General features: G+C 46.0%; 1 protein-coding gene across 1 annotated transcript; it reads right to left on the bottom strand.

Annotated features, from left to right (window-relative positions):
* Positions 1-2,301: 2,301 nt before the first annotated feature.
* UBE2L6 (ubiquitin conjugating enzyme E2 L6) lies at positions 2,302-15,224 on the bottom strand. Its single transcript, XM_070727281.1, has 5 exons — positions 15,142-15,224; positions 6,682-6,798; positions 4,523-4,618; positions 4,012-4,198; positions 2,302-3,895 (listed from the first exon to the last, which is right to left on the bottom strand). The coding sequence occupies exons 2-5, from the start codon at positions 6,709-6,711 to the stop codon at positions 3,741-3,743; spliced, it is 468 nt and encodes a 155-aa protein (XP_070583382.1). The 5' UTR covers positions 6,712-6,798; positions 15,142-15,224; the 3' UTR covers positions 2,302-3,740.
* Positions 15,225-25,744: the final 10,520 nt, after the last annotated feature.

Raw genomic sequence — 25,744 nt, 5'->3', positions numbered from 1 at the left:
ACTATTGAATGCTTCTAACTTCTACTTTTTTATATACTCTTGATTGATATGCAATATCAATAATTGATAACTATCTTTGGAGACACTGGACATTCTTGGTGCACATCATTGTGATCTATGAGACTGATTTAACTGGATAACAGCATGGATACACACACACACACATTGCATTGACTAAGAATCACTGCTTGTATCCTGGCCTATGGACCAGGAGATGAGGCCTGCTTTGCCTCCGAAATAGCCCTCTTTCAAGATGTCTGGCAGGCCCCAGGGGAAGAGCCTTCTCTGTGGTGGCCCTGGCCCTCTGGAATCAGCTCCCCCCGGAGATTAGAACGGCCCCCACCCTTCTTGCCTTTTGCAAGTTACTTAAGGCCCACCTTTGTCGCCAGGCATGCGGTAACTGAGATACCCTGAGCACATATAGTTTTATGAATGGTATGATTGTATTGAATGGTTCTTAATGATGGGTTTTTAAAATGTTTTGTTTTTTTAAAATATTGGATTTGTATATTGTTGTGATTGTTGTGAGCTGCTCCGAGTCTCCAGAGAGGGGCAGCATACAAATCTAATAAATTATATTATTATTATTATTATTATTATTATTATTATTATTATTATTATTATTATGTACAATAGCAATAGCACTTGGGTTTATATACCGCTTCACAGGGCTTTACAGCCCTGTCATTTACAGAATCAGCATATTGCCCACAACAATATGGGTCCTCATTTTACTGACCTCGGAAAGATGGAAGGCTGAGTCAACCTTGAGCCAGACAGGATCGAACTCCTGGAGTCAGTAGTGGATTAGCCCTGCAGTACTGCATTCTAATCACTATGCCACCAGAGCTCCAATAGTTGTCTTCTATGGCCACCCCCAACTAAGCTATTTCAAAATCTGAACGATATGACCTTCTCTTAACACCTCAAACAGAATAGCAGAATAACAAGAGTTGGAAGGGGGTTCTTAGAGATCTTCTAGTCCAACCCCTGCTCAAGCAGGAAACCCTATAAAAGAGGTGCCAAACTGGATTTCTTGAGGGCTGGATCAACATTGCAGTTCTCCTCTGTGGGCCAGCCAGGAAGGGGTGGCAAACGGGACTGTAGCCTCCTACAACACCCTGTTGTTGTTATTGTTATTACTATTATTATTACTATTATTATTATTATTACTATTATTATTACTATTATTATTATTATTATTATTAATTAAATTTGTATGCCACCCCTCTCCGTAGACTCGGGGCGGCTCACAACAATAGTAGCAAAACAATATGTAATACAAATCTAATAATTTAAACTAAAAACCCATAATTTAAAAACATGCACACAACACACCATACATAAAAAATATAGGCCTGGGGAAGTTATTTCATGTTAGCCACAACAGGGTGCAGGAGGGGCTACATGCACCCCCCACTTCCTTGTGTCCCCATTTTGGCCAGCAAAGTGCTGCAGGAGACCAAAACCAGGCTGTACAGGGGCCATGTGCAGCCCCCTCCCAATAAGAGTTGGAAGGGACCTCGGAGATCTTCTAGTCCAACCCCCTGCTTGGGCAGGAAACACTACACTACTTCAGACAGATGGTTATCTAACATTGTCATAAAAACTTCCAGTGTTGGAACATTCACAACTTTCTGGAGGCAAACTGTTCCACTGGTTAATTGTTCTAACAGTCAGGAATTTTCTCCTTAGTTCTAAGTTACTTCTCCTTGTTTAGTTTCCAATTCCACCTATTGCGTCTTGTGCTACTCTCAGGTGCTTTGGAGAATAGTTTGACTCCCTCTTCTTTGTGGCAACCCCTGAAATACTGGAGCCCTGCTATCATGTCTTCCCTAGTCATTCTTTTCTTTAAACTAGACTATTGGTTCCCAATGTGAGGCCCATGCCCCACAGGGGGGCAATTTCATTTTTAATGGCCTACCTTTTGCAAAAACTGGGATGTTTTTGCCTTCTAATTACGCCATCCAGCATGACTAGAGGAGGGAATTCTGGGAGTTAAAGTCCACAAGTCTTAAAACTGTCAAGTTTGAAGTTTGTAAAAAGTGTATATGGTTGTAAAAAGTATAGTTTCTAAAAAATATTCTGCTACAATGGTACATGTATTTTATTAAATAATATATTACTACACCATTTGGTTCAGAATACTTTTTTCCTTGTTTTCCACCTCTAAAATCTAGGTGCGTCTTGTACTCTGGTGCGTCTTATGCACCAAAAATATGGTAATTTCTGGATGATCGTGTTCTATCTAACACGGCAAACGAGCAGCAATTAACTTCCAATTAAGGCTCAGACACAGGGTTTTGAAGTGAAGTAGTTTATTGTACAATCAGGTTTGTTGAAAAACACAAATTAGAACAAAGAAATGTCCTTCAGCTGCCAAAATTCAAAACAAGTGGCAGAACTGATGAGCAAGGTTTCAAAACAAAATTTCCAAAGCAAAATTATTCACAGACTTTTTAATACTATTTTGTTCAGAACTGCAGAAAGATAGGTTTGTACAAAAGGCAAAGACTCTTAACGTGTTCTTTTCCTTCGAAGGATCAAATGTTGATTTTCTACAAAAGGAACCTTCCAATCTCCTCCCCTTTTATACACTTTAGGATTCTAGACTGCACACAACTGTATTCAAGTCCTCCTTTTGCGTCTGCATAACTGCTCTTGTCTCCCCTGCATCCTTCTCACTCTTGCATCCAAGATAGGGTCCCTCACCTCCTCTTCTTCATCAGACTTGGGCAAAGCCCCAGTTGGGGGTTCTATAACCTCTGCAAGAACCTCATACCCTCTCTCTCCCTGCTTCTCACTATCTGACTCCTCTGACAGCCACACAGGCCGACCATGCCCAAACAGACCCAGTTCATCTGGCTCAAAGTCTGTTATCAAAAGACCTGGCTGCGATACAACCAGAACAGATAGGAGGAAAGTTAAAAAGCAACACAACCTATTCAATTACTAAGTTTTAAGAGAAAAGGGAAACACTAGAATACATTAAGTAAAGTAAACTTGGAATTGAAAAGGAAAGATTTAGAAACAATCCTAAAGTACTAAAGGAATCACTATGAAAGTGGAAATTTATATGAAGAACAAATTAAAAAGAATGTGTTAATTTTCTTCATCAAAGGTAAGATATACTAGCAAGAGAATGGCATGCAACAAAGCATCAACTGTAACATTCTTTTTTCCAGAAGTATTCCTATTGGTTTGTTCCTGATAAATCACTCTTTGCTTAGAAAGTACTAAAACTTATGGTAGTACTTTTTCTCTGTGGAATGTTAATTTTATTCCTATGATGTATTCCTTTAACTTTGCAAAAGTCTTAATTTTTTCTGCTGTTCTGAGGGAAAATATTATTGTTTTAGAAAACTACGGTATGTCATCCCTTCAGTTCAATTGGAAATTTATTGCAATCCAATACTGACTTCAAAGAGAGAACTATCCTTTCAAGTAATAGATATTAGCTCCAGGATGAGGAAAGTAGCACAGGTTTTCATGCATTCCATGAACAGACACAGGTTTTTAACTTAATTCAGATGCATCTGTACCTAAACTTTGAATTTATGCTTATTCAAGCATATAAATGTTCCCTAAATGAGTAGTTCTGGCTTTAAATCAGAAAAGTCCAATTTTTCATCATGCACATTTTGTGTCTGGTCCCTCTTCTCTACCATCCCATTGGTAGAAAAAGACTTGTGAGGCTAAAAAAACAACATATAAGGTGAACTCCAGTCAGTGAGCACAGGTCACTCGCTTGGCCGCTTCTCACTGAATTGGCAGGTGTGCTTTTCTGCCTTTAGCAGAAATGTCTCATAGTCTTGCTCGAACTCCTTGGCCACATCTGGTTGCAGTGGGGGGTCTTTTATAGGATTATTTACCAGCTCTACCAAGGCATGGATTACTGCAGAAAAGATAAAAAGTGACACTTCGTTGAAACAGAGAAAAACATACACAATGCAGCAATTGAATGAAAGCCACTTGGCACCCTCAGCTCTACCCATCCTGCCCATGTCATACCTTGGTCCATCCATGTATTAGCCTTCCAGTTCTGTGCGCTGATGATTGGCAGGCAGAAATCACCCTTCTCATCCACATTGGGGTGGTAGATCTTGGTTCTGAACCTTATTTTAGGAGGCTTGAGTGGATAGTCATATGGAAAATTTATCTCAATCCAGAAGGCCCCTTTGTTGTATGGAGGATTATCCTAGGTATAAGGACAGGAACAATCATGATTCATAGGAGGCTAAGGAATGCAGTTTTCCTTGCAGACCAAACTAAAATGAAAGATATCAGTCCCTTCCCAAATGGTGAATATGTGTGGCCGTTTAGTACCCCAAATTGAAAATGTAATCCACCACCACTTAAACAAAGGCTCTTGATTCTTTGTGTTGTTTTCATGATAACCCAAATCATTTTTTGAAGTGACAGCATGCTAGGTTATTCTGACTAGTACATTGCAATCTCCTGAAAGATGTCAATCTCAGTGTAGTCAGCTGTCAGTGTAGTTATCCAGTCTCTTAGAACTCACCGGCATTAAAAGTCCTTTCCAAAGGAGAATGTTGGTCACATCTGCTTGAATATCCCGAAAGCATTGCAAGTTTAATTTTTTAATGTCATCAAGTTGCTGAAAAGACAAAAAGGAAGGAAGGGAGGAAGGATGAATGAATGAATGAATGAATGAATGAATGAATGAATGAATGAATGAATACAACAAAAAAAACCACACCACAAAGTAGTTCCAAGATCAATGTTGAAGTAGCCAGACCCATTTCAAGCAACGCTGGCAAGTTTCTATGGTAGCCTTCCCCCAACCTAAATTCTCTCCTCCTGGATTTCAGGAGGAATTGTGTGAGTTGAAATCCAATGAACCTTTTATTTATTTATTTTATTTTGTCAAGTACGTATTGGTAGTATACATAGATATACAGTAATGCTGTTTATATACATATGCTGTTTATATACATATGCTGAACAATGCTGTGTTCAGTTCTGGAGACCTCATCTACAAAAAGATATTGATAAAATTGAACATGTCCAAAGACAGGCTACAAAAATGATGGAAGGTCTTAAGCATAAAACTTATCAGGAAAGACTTAATGAACTCAATCTGTATAGTCTGGAGGACAGAAGGGAAAGGGGGGACCTGATCGAAACATTTAAATATGTTAAAGGGTTAAATAAGGTTCAGGAGGGAAGTGTTTTTAATAGGAAAGTGAACACAAGAATAAGGGGGCACAATCTGAGGTTAGTTGGGGGAAAGATCAGAAGCAACATGAGAAAATATTATTTTACTGAAAGAGTAGTAGATGCTTGGAACAAACTTCCAGCAGATGTGGTTGGTAAATCCACAGTAACGGAATTTAAACATGCCTGGGATAAACATATATCCATCCTAAGATAAAATACAAGAAATAGTATAAGGGCAGACTAGATGGACCCTGAGGTCTTTTTCTGTTTCTATGTTTCTACATGAGATGGATATTAATAAGAGAGAAACCTAGGACAGGAATGGTAAGCACGCTGGTCCACTTATGCATGCCTCTTACTGACCTCTTAGGAGAGATCAACAGTGGATAGCCTAAAGGTAAAGTTTTGGGGGTTATGTGATGATACTACAGAGTCCGGTAGTGAGTTCCATGCATTAACAATTCGGTTGCTGAAGTCATATTTTCTAGTCGAATTTGGTGCGGTTTACTTTGAGTTTGTATCTGTTATGTGCTCATGTGTTGTTGTGGTTGAAGCTGAAGTAGTCATTGACAGGAAGGACATTGCAGCAGATGATTTTATGGGCTATGCTTAGCTCGTGTTGAAGGCAATGACGAAGCTCCAAGTTTTCTAAGCCTAGAAACTCAAGTCTCCTTCTTTTCATTTTCAAGTCATTGTAAAAACAAAAAACCCGCAATGGTTTATATCTAGCAGCGCAAAGATCTGCTTTATGGCTTTTGGGAGTCACAGCTCACTTCATATTACAGTACAGTATCTGCAAACAGCGTTTCCTCCTCCTCCTCCTCCTCCTCCCTCCTTTGCAGGGATGGCTTTTCCAGCCAGCAGGAAACGAAACCGAAAGCCCCGAAGAGAGCTCTTTTCCTCTGCCCGCTATCATTTCAAGCATTTTCTTAATTTCCTTCCAAATAGGGCGACCCGCTCAAAATGACCCTCTCCGGCTCTAAAGGAGACATTCATGGCACCACCGAAGTCTGAGGAGATTGTTAGGACAATCCGGACAGCCGCTCCTCTAACCCACGTATATCGGGAGAGCATCCCGTTTAAAGCTACCCTCTCCCTAGCCGAACCTGAAGCGAAGTACTGTATTGAAAAACCGAAGGATTTAAATAGTTTTAAAAGTATTTAAGGAGAAAAAAATTCTCTCTAAAAATAAAAGACGCGCAATAAAGCCCGTCAAAAGGGCGGCTTGCCGGAGACTCGTTACTGCCTGGCTGCCCAACCCCCTCGCGGTTAAGCCTCCAGAACGGTGTGGCTCTACTCCTTCCTGTTGGAGGGGCTGCCCCCAAGATCGGCGGGCTCGAGACCCCGTCGCTGCCACCTCAAAAGAGGCGCATCTTATCAACCTCAATGGCTTGCGATTTATTTTCCCCAGCACAACCGTCCTTTCCCGCCTCTTTCGCCTTCCTCGAGATGGCCCCGAAGCCCCTCAAAAGGTCTCTCATCCTCGCGTCATCAGCCTACCTTCGCCACCCTCCGGTTGGCCGCCGCCATTTTCCTTCGATCCGGTCCCCGAACGCGCCGGGCAGAGAAAGGAACAGCGCCGCGAAAGGATCCCTTCCTGCTGCTGCGCTGCCCTGACTTTGTCACAATAGAAATAGAAATAGATTTTTTTTAAATAATATTTTTATTGATTTTTTTAAATATAAACACACACACAACATAAAACAGGTATTTTGTGATTAGTGCCCATCACCAGACAAACACACCCCACCACCAAATAGAAATACAGTGGTACCTCGAGATACGAGTTTAATTCGTTCCGGACCTGGGCTCTTAAGTCGAGCAGCTCTTATCTCGAACGACTTTTCCCCATAGGAATTAATGTAAATAATTTTAATTGGTTCCAGCCCTCAAAAAACTCACAAAGTTAGTCTAAATTATGCAGAAAGACATGTTTTTAATGAAGAAATGTACATGTACATATAAATGAATAATGAAGTTTCTTTCACTTAACTTGTAAACTTTCTTAAACTTTTAAATTTACATATGTTCAACTTCTCTGCCACCCAATCCTGTAGGACAGAGGTCCCCAACCCTTTTTGCACCAGGGACCGGCTTTAAGCGATCAAGAGAGGAATGGGTGAATGAATGGACGGAGGGTGGGAAGAAAAGAAGAAATAGAGGAAGGGAAGGTAAAAGAGAGAAAGAAAAAGAGCAAGAAAGAAAGCAAGAAAGCAAGAAAGAAAGAAAGAAAGGGGGAAGGGACAGGAACAGAGGAAGGAAGCAAGGAAACTTATGAAAGGGGAGAGTAAGAGAGGAATGAGTGAAAGGAGGGAGGGAGGGAAGAAGGTGGGAAGGAGAAAGAAAAGAAGAAATAGAGGAAGGGAAGGTAAAAGAGAGAAAGAAAAAGAGCAAGAAAGAAAGCTGCAAGCCCCCCCCGAGCCCCCCAGGCCGGCTGCAACCTTTTAAAACACGCGTGCCGCTTCGCAGCTGTCTCCTGAAGCCGAACGCGGAAGTTAGCGTTTGGCTTCAGGAGACAGCTCCTTGGCGCTTGTATCTCGAATTTGGGCTTGTAAGTAGAACAAAAATATCTCTCCCCTCCCAGCTCTTATCTCGAGTTGCTCTTAAGTAGAGCAGCTCTTATGTCGGGGTTCCACTGTAGAAAGAATAGAGTAGAATAGAATATAATTCTTTATTGGCCAAGGATGATTGGACACACAGGAAATTTGTCTTTGCCTATGCTCTCAGTGTACATAAAGGAAAAGATACATTTGCCAAGAGTCATGAGGAACAACACTGAATGATTGTCATAAGGGTCAAATAAGCAATAAAGAAGCAATCAATATTGATAAAAATCTTAAGGATACAGCAATAAGTTACAGTCATACAATCAGGGAGGAGATGGGTGATAGGAATGATGAGGAAAAAACTAGTAGTAACAGTAGTGAAAACTTAGTAAATATTTTGACAGTGTTGAGGGAATTATTTGTTTCGCACAGTGATGGCGTTTGGGGAAAAAACTGTTCTTGTGTCTACTTGTCTTGGTGTGCAGTGCTCTATAGCAGGGGTGGGCAATTAATTTTGCCATGGGGCCACATGAGAAATTGGGATGGTTTTAGAGGGCCAGGCTAATATAATTAACTCAACTCTACCCAATACTGTATAATTTCCTCCCTTCCTTTCTCCTTTCCTTCCTTTCTTTTCCCCTGTTTCATTTCTTTCCTCCTTCCCTTTTCTTTTCTAAGTGGAAGTTTCATATTTTATTGCAAATCATTTTGATTGTGGAAAATTGAAATATAAATTATTTTAATAAATAAGGAATGTCCTGTTATATTGCCAGCACATCTAAAGGTGGGGTCTCAAAACTTGGCAACTTTAAGACTTGTGGACTTCAGCTCCCAGAATTCAACTCCAAGCTATGCTGGCTGGAGAATTCTGGGAGTCCACAAGTCTTAAAGTTGCCAAGTTTGAAGACTTCCGTTACAGAGCTTCTAATAAAAAAGAAAAACCTTTGTAGTATCATTTATCTTTCTCTCCCCCCCCCCCCCTTTCTTTCTCTTCCCTCTTTTCCCTTCTCTTTTTCCCCTTTCCAAAGCTTTTTCCTGATTGGCTTTTAACAAGCTTCCCCACCCCCCACTGGCTTTTGCAAGCTGCAGCTCTTTTCTCTCCCATCCGTATGAACACTGCCCAAGTCCATGCAGGCAAACATGGGTGTTACAAGCCACTCCAAACTCCAAACTTTTTTCCTGACTTTTGCCTTGGAGAAGGACCGTTGAACTTACCTGAACGGTCTTCTCGATGCACTGCGAGGAGAGTCCAACATGGGTGATACTTCAGCCTGATTGGTTAGGAACTGAGTTAGATTAGCATAATAATTAGCTCCGCCCTGTAGCCACCCCCTTATAGCTCAGTCAAAAAAAAACACGAAGGAGTAGTGCAATCAACACAACTTTATTAACTCAACAAGATAACTAGACTGAGCCCCTGGGCCAAATGGCCGGGATGGGATTGGACTCTCCTCGCAGTGCATCGAGAAGACCGTTCAGGTAAGTTCAACGGTCCTTCTCCAATGCACTGCTGCGGAGAGTCCAACATGGGATATACCCAAGATCAAGATAACAGGGCGGGAGAAGGCTGGACCAGGGGCGCATGCGATTCACACACCCTCTGCAGCACTCTTCGGCCAAAGGCCGCATCAGAGGACCCAAATGAGTCCAGTTTGTAGTGTCTAATGAATGTGTTTGGGGTGGTCCAAGTCGCAGCTCGGCAGATGTCTTCCAAGGGAGCCTGCGTGGACCACGCCGCAGAAGTTGCCGCACTCCTGGTTGAGTGCGCCGTAATATTCTCCGGTACTGTCCGTGATTTTGACGTATATGCAGTCGCAATACAGGAAGTCACCCAGCGACTAAACGTTGTGGGAGATATTTTGGCTCCCATCGTGGATGCCGCAAAGGACACGAAAAGGGCCTCCGTCTTTCGGAATGTGGCCGTCCGGCGGATGTAGATTTTAACCGCCCTCCGCACGTCTAGCTTGTGCCAGCGTAGTTCCAGCGGATGGTTCCCCTGTGCGCAGAAGTCAGGGAGGACAATGTCGTTGGACCTGTGAAACAAGGTGTTCACCTTTGTCAGGAAGGTTGGGTCCAGGCGTAAAACCACTCTATTGGGGTGGAAGCGACATAAGTCTGGTCTGACCGAAAGGGCCGTAAGTTCGGATACTCTTCTGGCCGATGTGATGGCCACTAAGAAGGCCGTTTTGAAAGACAATAGTTGAAGTGAAACATTACGGAGCGGCTCGAAAGGAGGCGCTGTTAGAGTGTCCAGGACGAAGGAAAGGTCCCATGATGGAAATCTGTGTACTGTTGGAGGCCGAAGATTGGAGGCTCCCTTGAGGAAATCTCTCACCCAGGGATGATGGGAGATGGATCTCCAGTCGTTAAGTTTGACTATGGTGGAGATAGCTGCCACCTGTCTGCGAAGGGTATTCGGGGCAAGCCCTTTATCCAGACCTACTTGTAAGAAGGACAGCACGTGGTCCACTGATGCTGTTTGTGGATCCACTCCTCTAGCCCTGCAGAATTGGTAAAAGGCTGACCAGGTAGCCTGGTATATCCTCGTGGTGGAAGGTCTCCGGGCTGCCTGAATTGTAGCTATTACGTCCTCTGGAAGTGACGCTGCCTTCATCCTGTTCCCCTCAAGTGCCACGCGGCAAGCCTCCACCACTGGGGGTCTGGATGGTAGACTGACCCCTGGCTGAGGGAGACAAGGCTGATTGGAAGCCGCCATGGTGGTGATATTGACAGGTCCATCAGATCCGCAAACCATGGACGGCGTGGCCAGTAAGGAGCAATTAATATTATCTCGGCTCTCTCTGCTATCAGCTTTGCAATTGTCCGATGGATAAGACATACTGGTGGAAAAGCGTACAATAGGCCCTCCGGCCATGGGCTCCTGAGGGCATTGACCCTCTCGGCTCCCGGTGACGGGAAGCGGGAGAAAAAGCATTGCAGGTGAGTGTTGTGTGACGTGGCAAACAGGTCCACTAGCGGTTTTCCGTATCTCCTTGCCACGGCCTGGAACGCCTTCCTCCCCAGGTGCCACTCTCCTGGATGTAGGGTGGACCTGCTGAGCCAGTCTGCCTGCACATTGTCCACCCCCGAGATATGCTCCGCTCTGAGGGATAGCAGGTTTGACTCTGCCCAGGACATGAGGGCGTTGGCCTCCTGCATTAGCCTGCCCGACCTCGTTCCCCCCTGATGGTTGATGTGGGAACGGGTGGCCACATTGTCCGTGAGGATCAGTATGTGATTGGCCTGACACTCCTTGTGGAAGGCTTGAAGAGCTAGGAAGACCGCTCTCAGCTCTAGAAGATTGATGTTGGTGTCTTCTAGATCCGCTGGAGTCCACAGCCCCTGCGCCACTTGCGTCTCCGAGTGTGCTCCCCAGCCCGTGAGGCTGGCGTCTGTGGTGATGACCAGTTCCGCTGTCCTCAGGAAGGTGGAACCTTGAAGCAGGGCCGACGAGCGCCACCATGGGAGGGAGCGTCTGACCGCTCTCGGTATTGACACTAGGCGATGAGAGTGGCTGGATCGACTTCGTTGGTAGGGAAGAAGAAACCACTGTAGGGGCCTGGTGTGGAGGCGGGCCCAAGGAATAATCTCGATGCAGGAAACAAAGGTCCCGAGTACTTGAGAAAGGAAGGCCAAGGATGCCTGCTTTTGTTGACAAAGAAGATTCACCATCTCCCTGATCTTCTGTCGACGTTCCTGGGACAGAAAGACCTTGCCTATTTGGGAGTCTATTACTGTTCCCAAGTGAGGGATACACGTAGTAGGCGTCAGATGGCTTTTGGGGAAGTTGATTGTGAAGCCATGGTCCCTTAGGGTTTGAATGGTCACCCGCAGGTCTGACTGTGCCCTCTCTGGATCCCTCGATAAGATGACTATATCGTCCAGATACGCCATCAGGCGCACTGAACTGGATCTGAGGGATGCCGTTAAGACGTCCAAGAGCTTCGTGAAAGCCCGCGGTGCGGATGACAGACCAAATGGCATTGCCTTGTACTGGTAGTGATTGTCGTTGATGCAGAACCTGAGGTATTGCCGGTGGTTTGCGTGCACTGGTACGTGGAGGTATGCCTCCTTTAGATCTATGGAGGTCATCCAATCGCCTCTTCTTACGCAGGCAAGAATAGTGCGGAGGGAATGCATTTTGAACCTGACATATTTGATGTACAGGTTGAGCTGTTTCAGGTTCAAGATCAGCCTGCATCCCCCCGAGGCTTTTGGTACTACAAAAACTATCGAATAATACCCCGTCCCCCGTTGATCTGGGGGGACCGGTTCTACAGCCCCAATGTCCAGTAGGTGAAGGACCTCCTGTTGCAAGAGAGCCCTCTTGTGGGGGCAGCTGGTCCAGGGACATTGGATAAAACGTTGAGGTGGTGGGTAAAGAAACTTGAGCCTGAGCCCCTGGTAGACTGTATTGAGGGCCCACGCATCCGTAGTTGTACCGCTCCATGCTGTGGCAAATGCCTGGAGACGGCCTCCAATAGGGATCTCCAAATCCCAGTCATTTCTGCCCACGGAATCCCCTCTGGTTGGTGTTTCCGAAGGGTTTCCTGGATTGCTGATACTGTCTACCTCTATTGCCGTATCCACCTCTGTTACTCCTGAACGTGTTCTGGTTGTATCCGCCAGAGTAAGGTCTTGGATTTTGTGTGCCCGCCGTGGCAGGCTCCTGGCGAAAGGGCTGGCGGCGGTAGAAGGGAGTCTGACGCCTATCTGCTCGCCTGGCTGATTTTGGAAGGACCTTTTTCTTGTCCTTATCTTCGATAAGGACCTTGTCCAATGACTGGCCAAAAAGTTCTGACCCATAGAAGGGTGCTGAAGCCAGGCGCCATTTAGACTTAGCGTCGGCTTGCCAGGATCTAAGCCAAAGCAATCTCCTAGACGACAGGGTCGCTGCCATTGCTCTAGAGGCGAATTTGGCTGCGGTTAAGGTGGCATCCGCTGAGAATTCGGATGCTAAGACCAGTTTGCTTAGGTCTTGTCTAAGCCGTCCATCCTCTGGCCCCACTCTGGCTTGCATCTCCTGTAACCAGAGGATACTGGTCCTGTTGAAGAAGGAGGCGGCTGCAGTCGCCCTCAAGGCCCATGAAGCCATCTGGTGGGTCTTGCGAATGAGTGTCTCTGCCCTCTTATCCTCCGGCTTTAACCCTTCAGCCAGGTCCGACGGGACCATCGCGTTGGAGACTAAACTCGCAACTGGTTGATCAATGGTTGGGAAGGATAGCAAGTCCTCAATTTCCGGATCGAATGTGTAGAATCTACGATCCATCATGGAAGGCCCCTGTGCTGCCGCTGGATGTTCCCATGGGCGTTTGACGCTTTCCACAAATATCTGTGAAGATGGTATGTGGTGGGATTCCTTTTGCGGTTCGTTGAATAGTCTCGCAGCTGGTTGTAAGCCTGCTGCTGCCACGGGAGGCTTGGAAGCATCTGACACAGTGGCTACTAGTTTCGCCTTCCTTAAAAGGACATCGTAAAGGGCTGGTTTGAAAAGCATCACTGAAACAGGCTGATCTGGTGGAGGGGCTTCATCCTCCGACAGTTCGCATTCGTGATCTGTGTCCACCTCCTCCTCCTCCTCCTCCATTTCAGCCTCTTGTGGAAAAGTGGAGGCATGAGGTACAGACCAAAGGTCCCTCCTAGGTGGCCTGTTTTGCGGTCCATCCTTCTGTTGGGAACCAATGGACACGCCATGCGTATATGCAGTGGTTAACATGTCTTGCAAGGCAGGTGGCATAGACTGCCAGGTCTCATTGGCCCTAAGCCCCGCTGCTGAAGGGGTGAATGTTGCAGAAGGGGGCGCATAACGTGGTGGAGGAGGTTGGTACCATGATTGGGTCTGAGGCATCAAAAAGTCAGACCTCTGTGGTTCAGGTAGCAGTTGCGAAGCCTGTCTGTCAGGAGATAATTCTGCGCTGTGCACTGAAGCCACTGAATCTCTCTGTGCCCCTGGGGAGCAGCTAGGAAGCCATTGTGGCAAGGTTGGCTGTGTTGGGCAAGTAGTCAGTGCAGGAGGCGAAGGGATCAGCGGGGCCTGCCTTTGGGTGGCCTCCAGCTGCGCCTCTAAGGCTTTAATCTTCTTTTCTGCTTCCTTTAAAGATGAGGAAGCTTTGGTCTTGGCTCTAGAGGAATGGCCCTTGGTGCTTGACTTCGGGGCCTCCTCCCTCCCAGTTGCAGCCTCGGTAGGAGCGCTGGAAGCTTGATCAGCCATCCCCAATTTTTAATTTACTCACAGTAAGTAAGGTGAAAAAATCTGGTTTCTCGATTGCTCCTAAACTGGAGAAATGTAGACCGACTTAGCTCCGAATTCGCAAGAAAATGGCGCAAAGGAGCTCGGAAATGGGCAAGTCGCCCTCTAGGGATGCTGGGAAGTGAGGTAATTTCCGTTGCTGAAAATGGCGGGCGAAGCCAAGCGCGGGAAAATCCAGGTGGGCGTTGGTTAATTCTTAACGCCTAGCCCTCCAAAATGGCGGGCGCAACCAAGCGGGAGGAATCTGTGGCAGGCGTCCCGTTTTAATGCCTAGCCTCCTCTCCGAAGACAACGCTGTCTTGGCTGGCCTCTCCCATTCCCCGCTGCGTTATTTGCTTCTCTTTCCCTCAGCGCCGAAGCTGCAGGCGCGCCGCTCCTAAAAAGCCGACGAACAGCTGATAGTCGGCTTTTTGAATCTGCCGCCGAAATCGGCGGTCTTTCCTGCGGCACGCAAGAGGGAAGCCTCGGGGATTTCCCCTTTAGGCTTGGAAAACGCTAGCGGTGAGCTCCAAAGGTTGAGGGAGGGGGGTGGGGTGCCACTGGGGCAGCTGTACCTTCGCCCCTCCGAGCTCGGTGAGGTTTGGCCTCGGAGGCTAGGGACCTCAAATAACTCCAACGGCTCTGGGATTAACCACTGGGCATGATGGTGGGGTTTGGCCACGGAGGTCAGGGACCCAGCCCAGGGAGAGCCGTACCTCTGGGCTGCTCCCACGGAGGGTGCGAGCCCTGAGGAGGTAATGAGTTGCAGGTTATACCCACGGAGGGTAGACACCTGAATCCTCTTGTCCTCTTCTGTTTCTGTAAAAAAGAGAAAAAGAGGGGAAAAAACAAATAGGAGAAATTAATGCATTTAATACATTTAATACATTTAAAAGATTCTCATGAAACATATATACAAATTTAACAGAGAAGTAAACTCTAGTCCCTATCACTACGACTGAGTTTTTAAGACTGAGCTATAAGGGGGTGGCTACAGGGCGGAGCTAATTATTATGCTAATCTAACTCAGTTCCTAACCAATCAGGCTGAAGTATCACCCATGTTGGACTCTCCGCAGCAGTGCATTGGAGAACAAGCTACCTGCAGGTCTCTCTCTCTCTTTCTCTCTCTCTTTCACACACACATACACACACTCGCTGCCCAAAACCATGCAGGGAAACTTACCGGGTGTTCCACGCCCCTCCCAATTCTTTTTTCCTCTGTGGCATTCGCTTTGGAGAACAAGCTGCCTGCAGGTCTCCCTCCCTCCCTCTCTCTCTGTCTCTCTCATGCTCTCAAGCTGCTCCAATAATGTCCAGCCGGCGTTTAAGTCGCCGGCTGCTAGGTAAAACCGAGACTCACAGATAGCTGGCGGGCCAGTTACAGACAGTGGGCGGGCCGGATGCAGCCCATGGGCTGCACTTTGCCCAGGTCTGCTATATAGTGTCATTTTGAGGGTAGGAGTTGAAACAGTTTATGTCCAGGATGCGAGGGATCAGTAAATATTTTCATGTCCTCTTTTTGACTCGTGCAGTATACAGGTCCTCAATGGAAGGCAGGTTGGCAGCAATTGTTTTTTCTGAAGTTCTGATTACCCTCTGAAGTCTGTGTCGGTCCTGTTGGGTTGCAGAATCAAACCGGACAGTTACAGAGGTCTTTCTATAGAAACCTGTCTTTCCCCTCAGGGCAGGGGTTGGCAAACTTAAACAGCAACAACTAATTGCACAATAAACATGTGAACAATACACGAGGCTTGAAAAATACAATATTATTATTATTATTATTATTATTATTATTATTATTATTATTAATTAGATTTGTATGCCGCCTCTCTCCATAGATAACACTCAGTAAGCCATACAGTTGCTGAATTTATATGATGCAAGATGCATTGAAGGGCTAGGACAGGCAGGTTAGTGTTCTGTCCCTGTGTCGATCCTCCCAGGAATCAGATGCACACCACCGGATTAATTAATAAAGGATTTTACCATGTACAAAAAGTATTTGCATTTAAAGTTTTTCTAAAGGAAAGTAAATTCTATCAATTGCTTCGCTGTACTGATTATAAAGTCTTATCAGCTGGCCAGAGTCCCAGAAAGAGATAAACACGATAATAATTACCAAGTAGACACTCAGAAGTTACCTGTAAGCCCGGAGCTCCCTAGAAAGTCAATAATGTTTTTTTTTAATCACAAACCAAAAATCAATAGCTACAAACTAGATGCTAGAAGGAACTACGTTGTTCTCATTCCTAAATACCTTGAGGGCGTGACCCAGGAGTCAGCAGTGCTACTCATGAGTAAATCTCCTGAGTAACCACTCATGACCCCTAGAGGCCCTGCGAATCCCAGCATCTAGAAGTGGCTCCTCCTATTCTCCTGAGTCACTCATCTCAGGAAGTGCAGAAGGCCCTAGTTGTTCTTCAGGGTCTGACACCATGTCTTCTTCGCTGTCAGTCTCAGGTGCCAGAAACACAGGATGCCTGTACTGCACCTCCACTGTCCTAATTTGACTAATTTGACTAATTGCACCAGACGTGAACGGACCACAACAGGTTAGTATGGGGCCCATATGCTCATGAGGCCCATGGGCAAGTGTCCATCAGGCCCATTCATTAACACAGTCCTTCCTTGCAAGACCAGATTCAATTAAATTCCAGCTAGGGTCCTATATTAAGAGTCTCTCAGTTGCTGAGGGCAATACAATAAAACCTTTAAAAAAGGAATAAAGTGAAAGACCCAAGAAGCATTCTACTGTAAACAGAAGAGATTATGTCTCAGGCAGTTTCTAACTCTGCTTCTTCTGTACTGAATGTGTGTGGAAAAGATAAGAGCCGCCTCTTTTTCCTTTTTTTTTTTTTAACTCCTCAGAGACCAAATGCTAATCTCTCATGGTAAAAAGTGAGATGTGGGTAAGTCAAAAATATTTTCCGTTGTTGCATATGAATTGCCTTCTCTGTGTTTCGTTTTCATAAAGGTCTTCGAGGAATGTTCGAACAGTTTCGTGGGGGGGGGCAGGAGCAGGGTCTATATGTCAGCCTTCCATCAACCTGGTTGAGGAAGATGGGAACTGTTGTTTGATACAGGGGGATGCCCAATGGTTACAGCTAGCCTATCTGAGCTGCAAAACCAAAACCCCAGGTAACAATTAAATTCGGGATCTGCGACTTTAAACATTCAAATAGCCATTTAGACCTGTTCCCCCACAGAAAAAAGGGAGCCAGAAAACCTGGGTGGGTGTGTCCAACTTGAAGTCACTCACTCCCACCCAGTCAAATGACCCCCTAGCCACACCTATCCAGCCAGTCATTAGGGCAGAGAATCAGGAACCATGGTTGGGGGTCACCACAACATGAGGAACTGTATTAAGGAGTCGCAGCATTAGAAAGGTTGAGAACCACTGAGTTATAACATCTTCTAGAAGAGTGGTTCTCAACCTTTCTAATGCCGCGACCCCTTAATACAGTTCCTCATGTTGTGATGACCCCCAACCATAAGTCTAGCGCCAATTCTCCCAACAGAGCTTTAAGCTGATTGGCCGGAAGGTCAGAGGGACACCCCCACTGTAAACACCTGATTGGTCGGATTGTAAAAATATGTTCCAAGTCGCCAGAATAGAAGCTTTAGTTCCAAACACCATGGGGAATTTCTCTTTTCCCCTGGTCTTAAGCCAGTGTTTCCCAACCTTTTTTGAGCCGCAGCACATTATTCATATTTTCAAAATCCTGGGGAACATTGAAAGGGGGGGGCGGGGGGGGGCTAAAGAAAAGTTTGGACAAAAAACCCTCTCTCTTCCTCCCTTTCGCTCTATTTCTCCCTCTTTCTCTCTTTTCCTTCCTTTCCTTCTTTCTCTCTCTCCATCCCTCTTTCTTTCTTCCTCTCTTTTTTGCTCTTTCTCTCTCTCTGCCTCTCTTGCTGTCTCTCTTTCTCGCTCTGCCTCTCTTGCTATGTCTCTCTCTCTCTCTCTCTGCCTCTCTTATATGTCTCTCTTTCTTTCTCTCTCTCTCTCTCTCAGCTGACTGCAAGTGGGAGCCCTGATGGCGGCAGCTGGACGTGCTGCTGGATGCCGTATATGTCAGGCCCGCAGCGCCACCATGTACGGCGTCCAGAAGCACGTCCAACCGCCACTGTCAGGGCTCCCGCTTGCAGTCAGCTGAGAGAGAGAGAGCTCCCTCTCGCTGCCTCCTGGAGCTCCCTCTCGCCGCCGCCTCCTGGAGCTCCCTCTTGCCGCCGCCGCCTGGAGCTCCCTCTCACCGCCGCCATCTCCCCGCGACTGCCTGTGGCCGCTGCAGCCACCACCACCACCCTCCCACCGCCAGTGCCCTCCCGCCGGCCCCAAAGGACACTTGCCGCCGATGCCAAAGAAGCTCCAGCTGGGCGGGGCGCTGCCGGTGCCTCCGATCTGGGGCTCCCACTCGCAGCTGTCCCTCGGCTCCTGCCTGATGCCGCGGTTTCTGGCGCTCTCCTGCTGGGCCCCAAAGAAGGAAGGCAAGAAAAAGGCGCGAAGAATGAAGCTCTCCTTCTTCCTGCCTTCCTTCTTTGGGGCCCAGCAGGAGAGCGCCGAAAACCGCGGCATCGAGCAGGAGCCGGGGGACAGCTGCGAGCGGGAGCTCCAGGTCGGCACCAGCAGCGCCCCGCCCAGCTGGAGCTTTCGCGGCACACCTGGCCGTGTCTCGCGGCACACTAGTGTGCCGCGGCACACCGGTTGGGAAACGCTGTCTTAAGCGACCCCTGTGAAACAGCTGTTTGACCCCAAAAGGGGTCCTGACCCCCAGGTTGAGAACCTCTGTTCTAGAACAATGATGGTGAATTTTTTCAGCACCGAGTGCCAAAAAGGGAACATGCGCGAGTGCTCACCTGGGATGCCCAGTGGGCATGAGCAAACCAGAAAATGAACTGCTAGCTAGTCTTCTGGTTAATAACATGCATTCATGCGTGATGATCAGCTGGACAGAGAGCATGCTCACTTCAGAAAACAGAAGACCAGCTCTTCCAGTTCATGAAGGCTGCACATGCGCAGCAGAAACCCGGAAGAGGAACGGGCGATTCCGCATGTGCCTGGTGACATGGCTTCACGTGCCACTCTGGGAACGTGCCATAGGTTCACTATCACATTTCTAGAATGCAATCATTGTTGTATTAAAATACCAATGTAATAAAATATCACTTCAATATAAACAATATAAATAAATAATTAGTGTAGAAATAAAGTGACTCCAGCAAACCACTGTTATTTATTAATTGAAAATATTTATAGGTTCTCTTTTTTTGTAAACTCAATCCAGGCAAACCACTTTATTTTCCGACAGCGCCTAAGCAGGTAGGTAATAATGCCAGCATTCTAAAGTACTTTGGCCAGAAGTGTTTATTGATAGGAATGCCACTATCAAATCACCTAGTAGCTACCAATGTCCAAAAGTCCAGATACACAGCAGAGAAATAACTATCCTCTCTTGATGGGAGAAAAGTGAAACTGGATATGTAATATTATGTAGAAGTAGGTGTTGGAAAAGAATGCTTCAACCCTGCTTCAATTGTTTAATTATGAAGGACAAAGGGAAAATGATCTATTTTCCAAATTACCTAATTATTTATATAGAAGATATCACTTTTTGCACCCCATAGTTTTTCCTCTCGCACTTCTTTCTTTTTCTGAAATCTGGCTGCAAAATATCTCTTTCAGAGCTTGCATAATGTTTGAGATGTCATAATAGTAATACGCATGGACAAAGTGTGGTTTGCATGTTTGACATATTTTTGCAAGAACAGAAGATGAGTCAGAGAGACCAAGTTTGCAAAAGATTCTGAATGGGGGGGGGGGAATCGCTCTGGTCTGATAGAGACAAATCCCAGTCCTAAACTAGTGAAAAGCTACATGTAGTTTTTCCGGTCATGGTGGCAAAATACCCTGTTTCCCTGAAAATAAGTCACCCCCGAAAGTAAGACATAGTAGAGGTTTCGTAGAATTGCCTAATATAAGGCATCCCCCGAAAGTAAGACGTAGGAGACATTTCGTTTCTGTTTAAACCATAAATATTGGTAAATGTACCATACCGTTAATTGTTGTACATGGAAATAATGGTACGGTAGTAGTAAGGAATTATTGATAGGATTCCCAGTTTGTCTGGTTATGCTGGTTTGTGATGACAACTACTGTACAGTGTATAATAAATGTTCCTTTTTTTTTTTTGTTCGGCAATAAATATGAATTTTTCTTCATTGAAAAAAAATAAGACACCTCCTGAAAATAAGACGTAGCACATCTTTGGAAGCAAAAATTAATATAAGACGCTGTCTTATTTTCGGGGAAACAGGGTAATATAAAAGCATTGTTAAATTTTGGACCCTTGTGAAAAGGAAACAGTATATTTCAGCACAGCCATGATCAGAAAGAGAAAAACTAAAATTAAACTGTAGATAACTCTTGAGATTTAAGAACATGTCCCTGAATCAATGTACATACTGCACATACTTTGTTGCTTTTGATGAAATGAACCAGGTGCAAGGTCAGAAATGGGGGGGGGAAAAGCCATGCGGGCGCTTCCCACGTACACATGTGCACTGCTACAAAACTTTTGCCAGACCCATCCTCGAATATAGCTAATCTGTTTGGAACCCATATCGCATCTCAGACATTAACACCCTTGAAAATGTCCAAAGATACTTCACCAGAAGAGCCCTTCACTCCTCCACTCGAAACAGAATATCCTACGAAACTAGACTTTCAATCCTGGGCCTAGAAAGCCTAGAACTAAGATGCCTTAAACAAGATCTAAGTATTGCCCACAAGATCATATGCTGCAACGTCCTGCCTGTCGGCGACTACTTCAGCTTCAACCACAACAACACAAGAGCACACAACAGATTTAAACTTAATATTAACCGCTCCAAACTTGACTGTAAAAAATATGACTTCAGTAACCGAGTTGTCGAAGCGTGGAACTCATTACCGGACTCCATAGTGTCATCCCTAAACCCCCAACACTTTACCCTTAGATTATCCATGGTTGACCTATCCAGATTCCTAAGAGGTCAGTAAGGGGCAAGTACAAGTGCACTAGAGCAGAGGTCCCCAACCGCCGGTCCGCGGACCGGGACCGGGCCATTGGGGTTTTCCAGCCGGTCCACGGCGCCGCTGCCCTCCCGGCAGAGGACATTATGCAGGACAGGGTGTGGCGTCGGGCAGGGCGGGGAGAATCAGGAGGCTCCTTTGGCGGCTGGGGGCTGCCTGGCTTTGTGATTTTGGCTGGGGGGGAGTTAGGAAGGTCCTACTTCTCCCCCCCCCCCCCGCAGCCAAAAACTCAAAGCCTATCTGCTGGATACGGGCGATGAACGGGACGAGCGGCGCCGAAGCCGGTGGCTGTGGCAGCTGCTGCAAGAGGCTTCCGCGCCGCTCTGTCCCACTCATCGCCCGTATCCAGCAGATAGGCTTTGAATTTTTGGCTGGGGGGGGAGAAGTAGGACCTTCCTAACTCCCCCCCCCCCAGCCAAAATCACAAAGCCAGGCAGCCCCCAGCCGCGAGGTGCCCCCTCCCCTCCCATGGAGCCCTGCCCTGTTTGGTGCCCGCTGGCCGGGCAACGGCCTCCCTCCCTCCCTGCCTCGTGTTTGCAGAGCTCCGCCGGGCAAAGTTCGGACGCCTTCCGGGCGCACGCACACATCCACCAGGAGCTCCGCAAGGCTGCGTGACTTGGATTGGGAAGTCCGAAAAAGACCCCCAGGATGGGTGAGTGGAGGGAGAGGGAGAAAGAGAGAGGGAGAGAGGGGGGAGAAAGAGAGAGAGAGATAGCAAGAGAGGGAGAGAGAGAAAGAGATAGGGAGAGAGGGGGGAGAGAAATTGATAGCAAGAGAGGGAGAGAGAGAAAGAGAGAGGGAGAGAGGGGGGAGAGAGAGAAAGAGAGGGAGAGGGAGAAAGAGAGAGGGAGAGAGGGGGGAGAAAGAGAGAGAAAGAAATAGCAAGAGAGGGAGAGAGAGAAAGAGAGGGAGAGAGGGGGGAGAGAAAGAGATAGCAAGAGAGGGAGAGAGAGAAAGAGAGAGGGAGAGAGGGGGGAGAGAGAGAGAAAGAGAGGGAGAGGGAGAAAGAGAGATGGAGAGAGGGGGGAGAGAGAGAAAGAGAGGGAGAGGGAGAAAGAGAGAGGGAGAGAGGGGGGAGAAAGAGATAGCAAGAGAGGGAGAGAGAGAAAGAGATAGGGAGAGAGGGGGGAGAGAAAGAGATAGCAAGAGAGGGAGAGAGAGAAAGAGAGGGGGGAGAGAGAGAGAAAGAGAGGGAGAGGGAGAAAGAGAGAGGGAGAGAGGGGGAGAAAGAGAGAGAAAGAGATAGCAAGAGAGGGAGAGAGGGAGAGAGGGAGAGAGAGAAAGAGAGAGGGAGAGAGGGGGAGAGAAAGAGATAGCAAGAGAGGGAGAGAGAGAAAGAGAGGGAGAGAGGGGGAGGGAGAGAGAAAGAGGGAGAGGGAGAAAGAGAGATGGAGAGAGGGGGAGAGAGAGAAAGAGAGGGAGAGGGAGAAAGAGAGAGGGAGAGAGGGGGAGAAAGAGAGAGAGGGAGAGAGAGAAAGAGAGAGGGAGAGGGGGAGAGATAGCAAGAGAGGGAGAGAGGGGAGAGAGAAAGAGAGAGGGAGAGAGAGAGAGGAGAGAAAGGAAGAGGAGAGATAGAAAGGAAGAGAGAGAAAGAAAGAGGGATAGAAAGAGCGTGAGAGATGCTCAGTGAGCCTTTCTTTGAAGTTGCCTTTCTTTCTCTCTTTCTTTCTCTCTTTCTTTTGCTCTCTTGCTCTCTTGCTCTTTCATTCTTTTTTCTCTCTCTTGCTTTCTTTCTTTCTCTTGCTTTCTCTCCTTCCTTCCCTCCTTCCATTTCTTTCATTCCCCCTCTCTATTTTTATTTCTCTTTCATTCTCTTTCTTTCTTGCTTTCTTTCTTGCTCTTTTTCTTTCTCTCTTTTACCTTCCCTTCCTCTATTTCTTCTTTTCTTTCTCCTTCCTACCTTCTTCCCTCCCTCCCTTCCTTCAGTCTTTCCTCTCTTACTCTCCCCTTTCATAAGTTTCCTTGCTTCCTTCCTCTGTTCCTGTCCCTTCCCCCTTTCTTTCTTTCTTTCTTTCTTTCCTTCCTTTCCTCCCTCCATTTCTTGCTTTCCTTTTCCTTCCTCCCTTCTTTCCTCCCTCATTCCCTTCTTTCACTCCTTCCTCTCTTACTCTCCCCTTTCACCCCTCCCCAAAGAAGGTAAATTTCATACATAATTGGTATGTTGCAAAATAAAGTAGTTTTAAAATGGCGGGGAGGGGGGGCCCCAGACACTTAGGCTGTATGGGGCCCCAAAATTCCTGATGGCGGCCCTGGCTCCACCCCTCCATAACCCCACCCCCATAAGACCAAAGCCCCCCCCCCCCACCGGGCCATGGAAAACTGGTCTAGCTTAAAGCCGGTCCCTGGTGCAAAAAAGGTTGGGGACCTCTGCACTAGAGTGCCTTCCGTCCCCTGTCCTATTGCTCTCCTACATTTCCTATGCCTTTCTTCTATTCCTATATCTCTTCTTCTATTCTTTCATTGATATGTTCTATTCCTATAACTTCTCTTCTATTCTTTCTTAGATATATTTTACTATGAGTATCTCCTCTATAACTTTCATCATGTATTTTACTATGTGTATATAGATATATACCCACTAAAATCCTCATTGTGTATTGGACAAAATAAATAAATAAATAAAAATAAAATAAATAAAATAAAATAACCAGGTTCTGCACATACACAGAAGCAAAAAACGAGAGAACTGGTTTGGTGGCTGGGTAGGCTGGGTTGCTGCCAATTCCAGCGACCCAGACCACCAAGTTACTACCGATTCCATAGAATGTGCTCCTGTGGATAAACTAAGATTTGTAGTTTTCGAGGCAGAGGCCTATGTAGATCTTCATGCCATGTCAAAAACAGCCCATGACATGCAAGGGATACACTAGCAATTCTGGGAATTGAAGTCCACATATGTTAAAGATGCCGTGGTTGAGAAACACTGCCCCATATGATGAGAGGTCATCCCCTCGAGGAAAACGATTCTGTGCATAACCTGAAGTCATGTGCATGACCTAGTACAGAGGTCTTCAAACTTGGCAACTTTAAGACTTGTGGATTTTAACTCCCAGCTATATGTTGGCTGGAGAATTCTGGGAGTTGAAGTCCACAAGTCTTAAAGTTGCCAAGTTTGAAGACCTGTGACCTAGCGTGAGTTGGAAATGACAGAAGTGTTAAAAAGAAGGCAGCGATAGGGTTGAAAACTTTCTCAAATACCTTTTAGTCACATTTTGTTCCAAAAGAGTTTTTTTTTTAAAAAAAATGAGGAAATTAGCAGAGAGGAAGAAACATTAAATCAACATAATATGAACTAAGGAAGTATAATGCAAATCAGGGAAGTCTAGGAGATCATGTTTAATAAGCAATGTCAAGAAAACTCTGAGACACATGGAAACACTCAAAGATCATTTCAGAAAGTAGAAACTTGGTTGAATGCAGTTAACAAAAACAGAGTATAGGTATGTGTTATGTATCTATGTAAATAGGTTGTGTAAATACGTTTTTAAACTAGCTCATCTACATGCCAGCCGCGAATTGGCCGAGCTGCGGGTGGGAAAATCCAAGCGGCTGTCCAAGCCGCACCTACGGGAAAAAAGCCCTTTAAAAAGAGAGGAGCCTGTTTGCGAACCACAATTACCCTGTTTCCCCGAAAATAAGACATACCCCAAAAGTAAGGCATGTCAGAGGTTTTGCAGAATTTGCTAATATAAGGCACCCCCCCGAAAATAAGGCGTAGTCAAGTTTACATACGGTACGGTGGAAAAACATACGGTACCATTCAAAGCTGTTCATAGCGGTCCCGTAATAATGTGGCGTCCCCTGCTGGCCCCTTCCATCGTTTTGTACTGTCCAGTACAGCAGACACAGTCTGCTGCTGTCTCACCGCCATTACAGTCTCCACTCCAGTGCGTAGACTGTAGTTCCTCTGATGGCCGGAAGCTGAAATAGTGGGAGTATACTGTTGTACCATATAAGTGCCGTCGATTGTGTGTGTGGGTGCCATACTGACAGGTACCGTACCGTAATCAGTGTACCGTACGGTACACTTTCTTTGGGGGTGTCAGCTTTTCTGCCTGTGAATTTGTCTTATTTGAGAAATATAAGCACCCCCCGAAAATAAGACATAGCACAACTTTCCGAGCAAAAATTAATATAATACAGTGTCTTATTTTCGGGGAAACACGGTATACACTTGTTACTTATTGTACCTTACACGGGCCGATTCCTAATAAAGAAGAACCAGGCAACCATGTGTCCTTCCAGTTATTCAGATCTTACAGCATGGAAAACAAAAAGGCAAATAGGCAATAAGGATTTTTTTAAAAAATGATTTTGAAGAAGTTCTTCACATATTCATGAATCATAATGATTTCATCATTTCATTAAATAACTCAGAGGTAAAAACAATCAAACAAGGCATTTGGACTGTTGGATACCAATGGCTTACTAAGCAGGAGGTGATTGCATTTTATTCATCACAGAAAATATAGGATAGATATTTATGGAAGTCTGGGAACCTGAGGCTGGAATCATAAATCATACTAAACTAAATCCTGGTTGGATTAGTAGAAATACTAAACCACAAACCATGGGTTAAAGCAGAATGCTAGGTTCATACCACATACTTAGCTAAAATAAATTAAAAAACCATGCATCCCCCCCCCAAAAAAATCTGAAAACAAGATAACAATGCTTGCACAATGCTGGAAACTCAGCTTCTGTGCATGTGTAAAAG

This window comes from Erythrolamprus reginae, chromosome 1 (genome assembly GCF_031021105.1).
Source record: "Erythrolamprus reginae isolate rEryReg1 chromosome 1, rEryReg1.hap1, whole genome shotgun sequence".
NCBI lineage: Eukaryota > Metazoa > Chordata > Lepidosauria > Squamata > Dipsadidae > Erythrolamprus > Erythrolamprus reginae.
Note: the sequence above shows the minus strand (reverse complement) of the source record. Positions and strands in the feature narration are given on the sequence as shown.

Excerpts from the sequence above, each read along its gene's own strand:
- UBE2L6 (XM_070727281.1), bottom strand. The coding sequence starts at position 6,711 with ATGGCGGCGGCCAACCGGAGGGTGGCGAAG. Across the intron at positions 4,619-6,681 it reads CCAACCGGAGGGTGGCGAAG|CAACTTGATGACATTAAAAA; the intron begins GTAGGCTGATGA and ends TTGTCTTTTCAG. Across the intron at positions 3,896-4,011 it reads TAATACATGGATGGACCAAG|TAATCCATGCCTTGGTAGAG; the intron begins GTATGACATGGG and ends TCTTTTCTGCAG.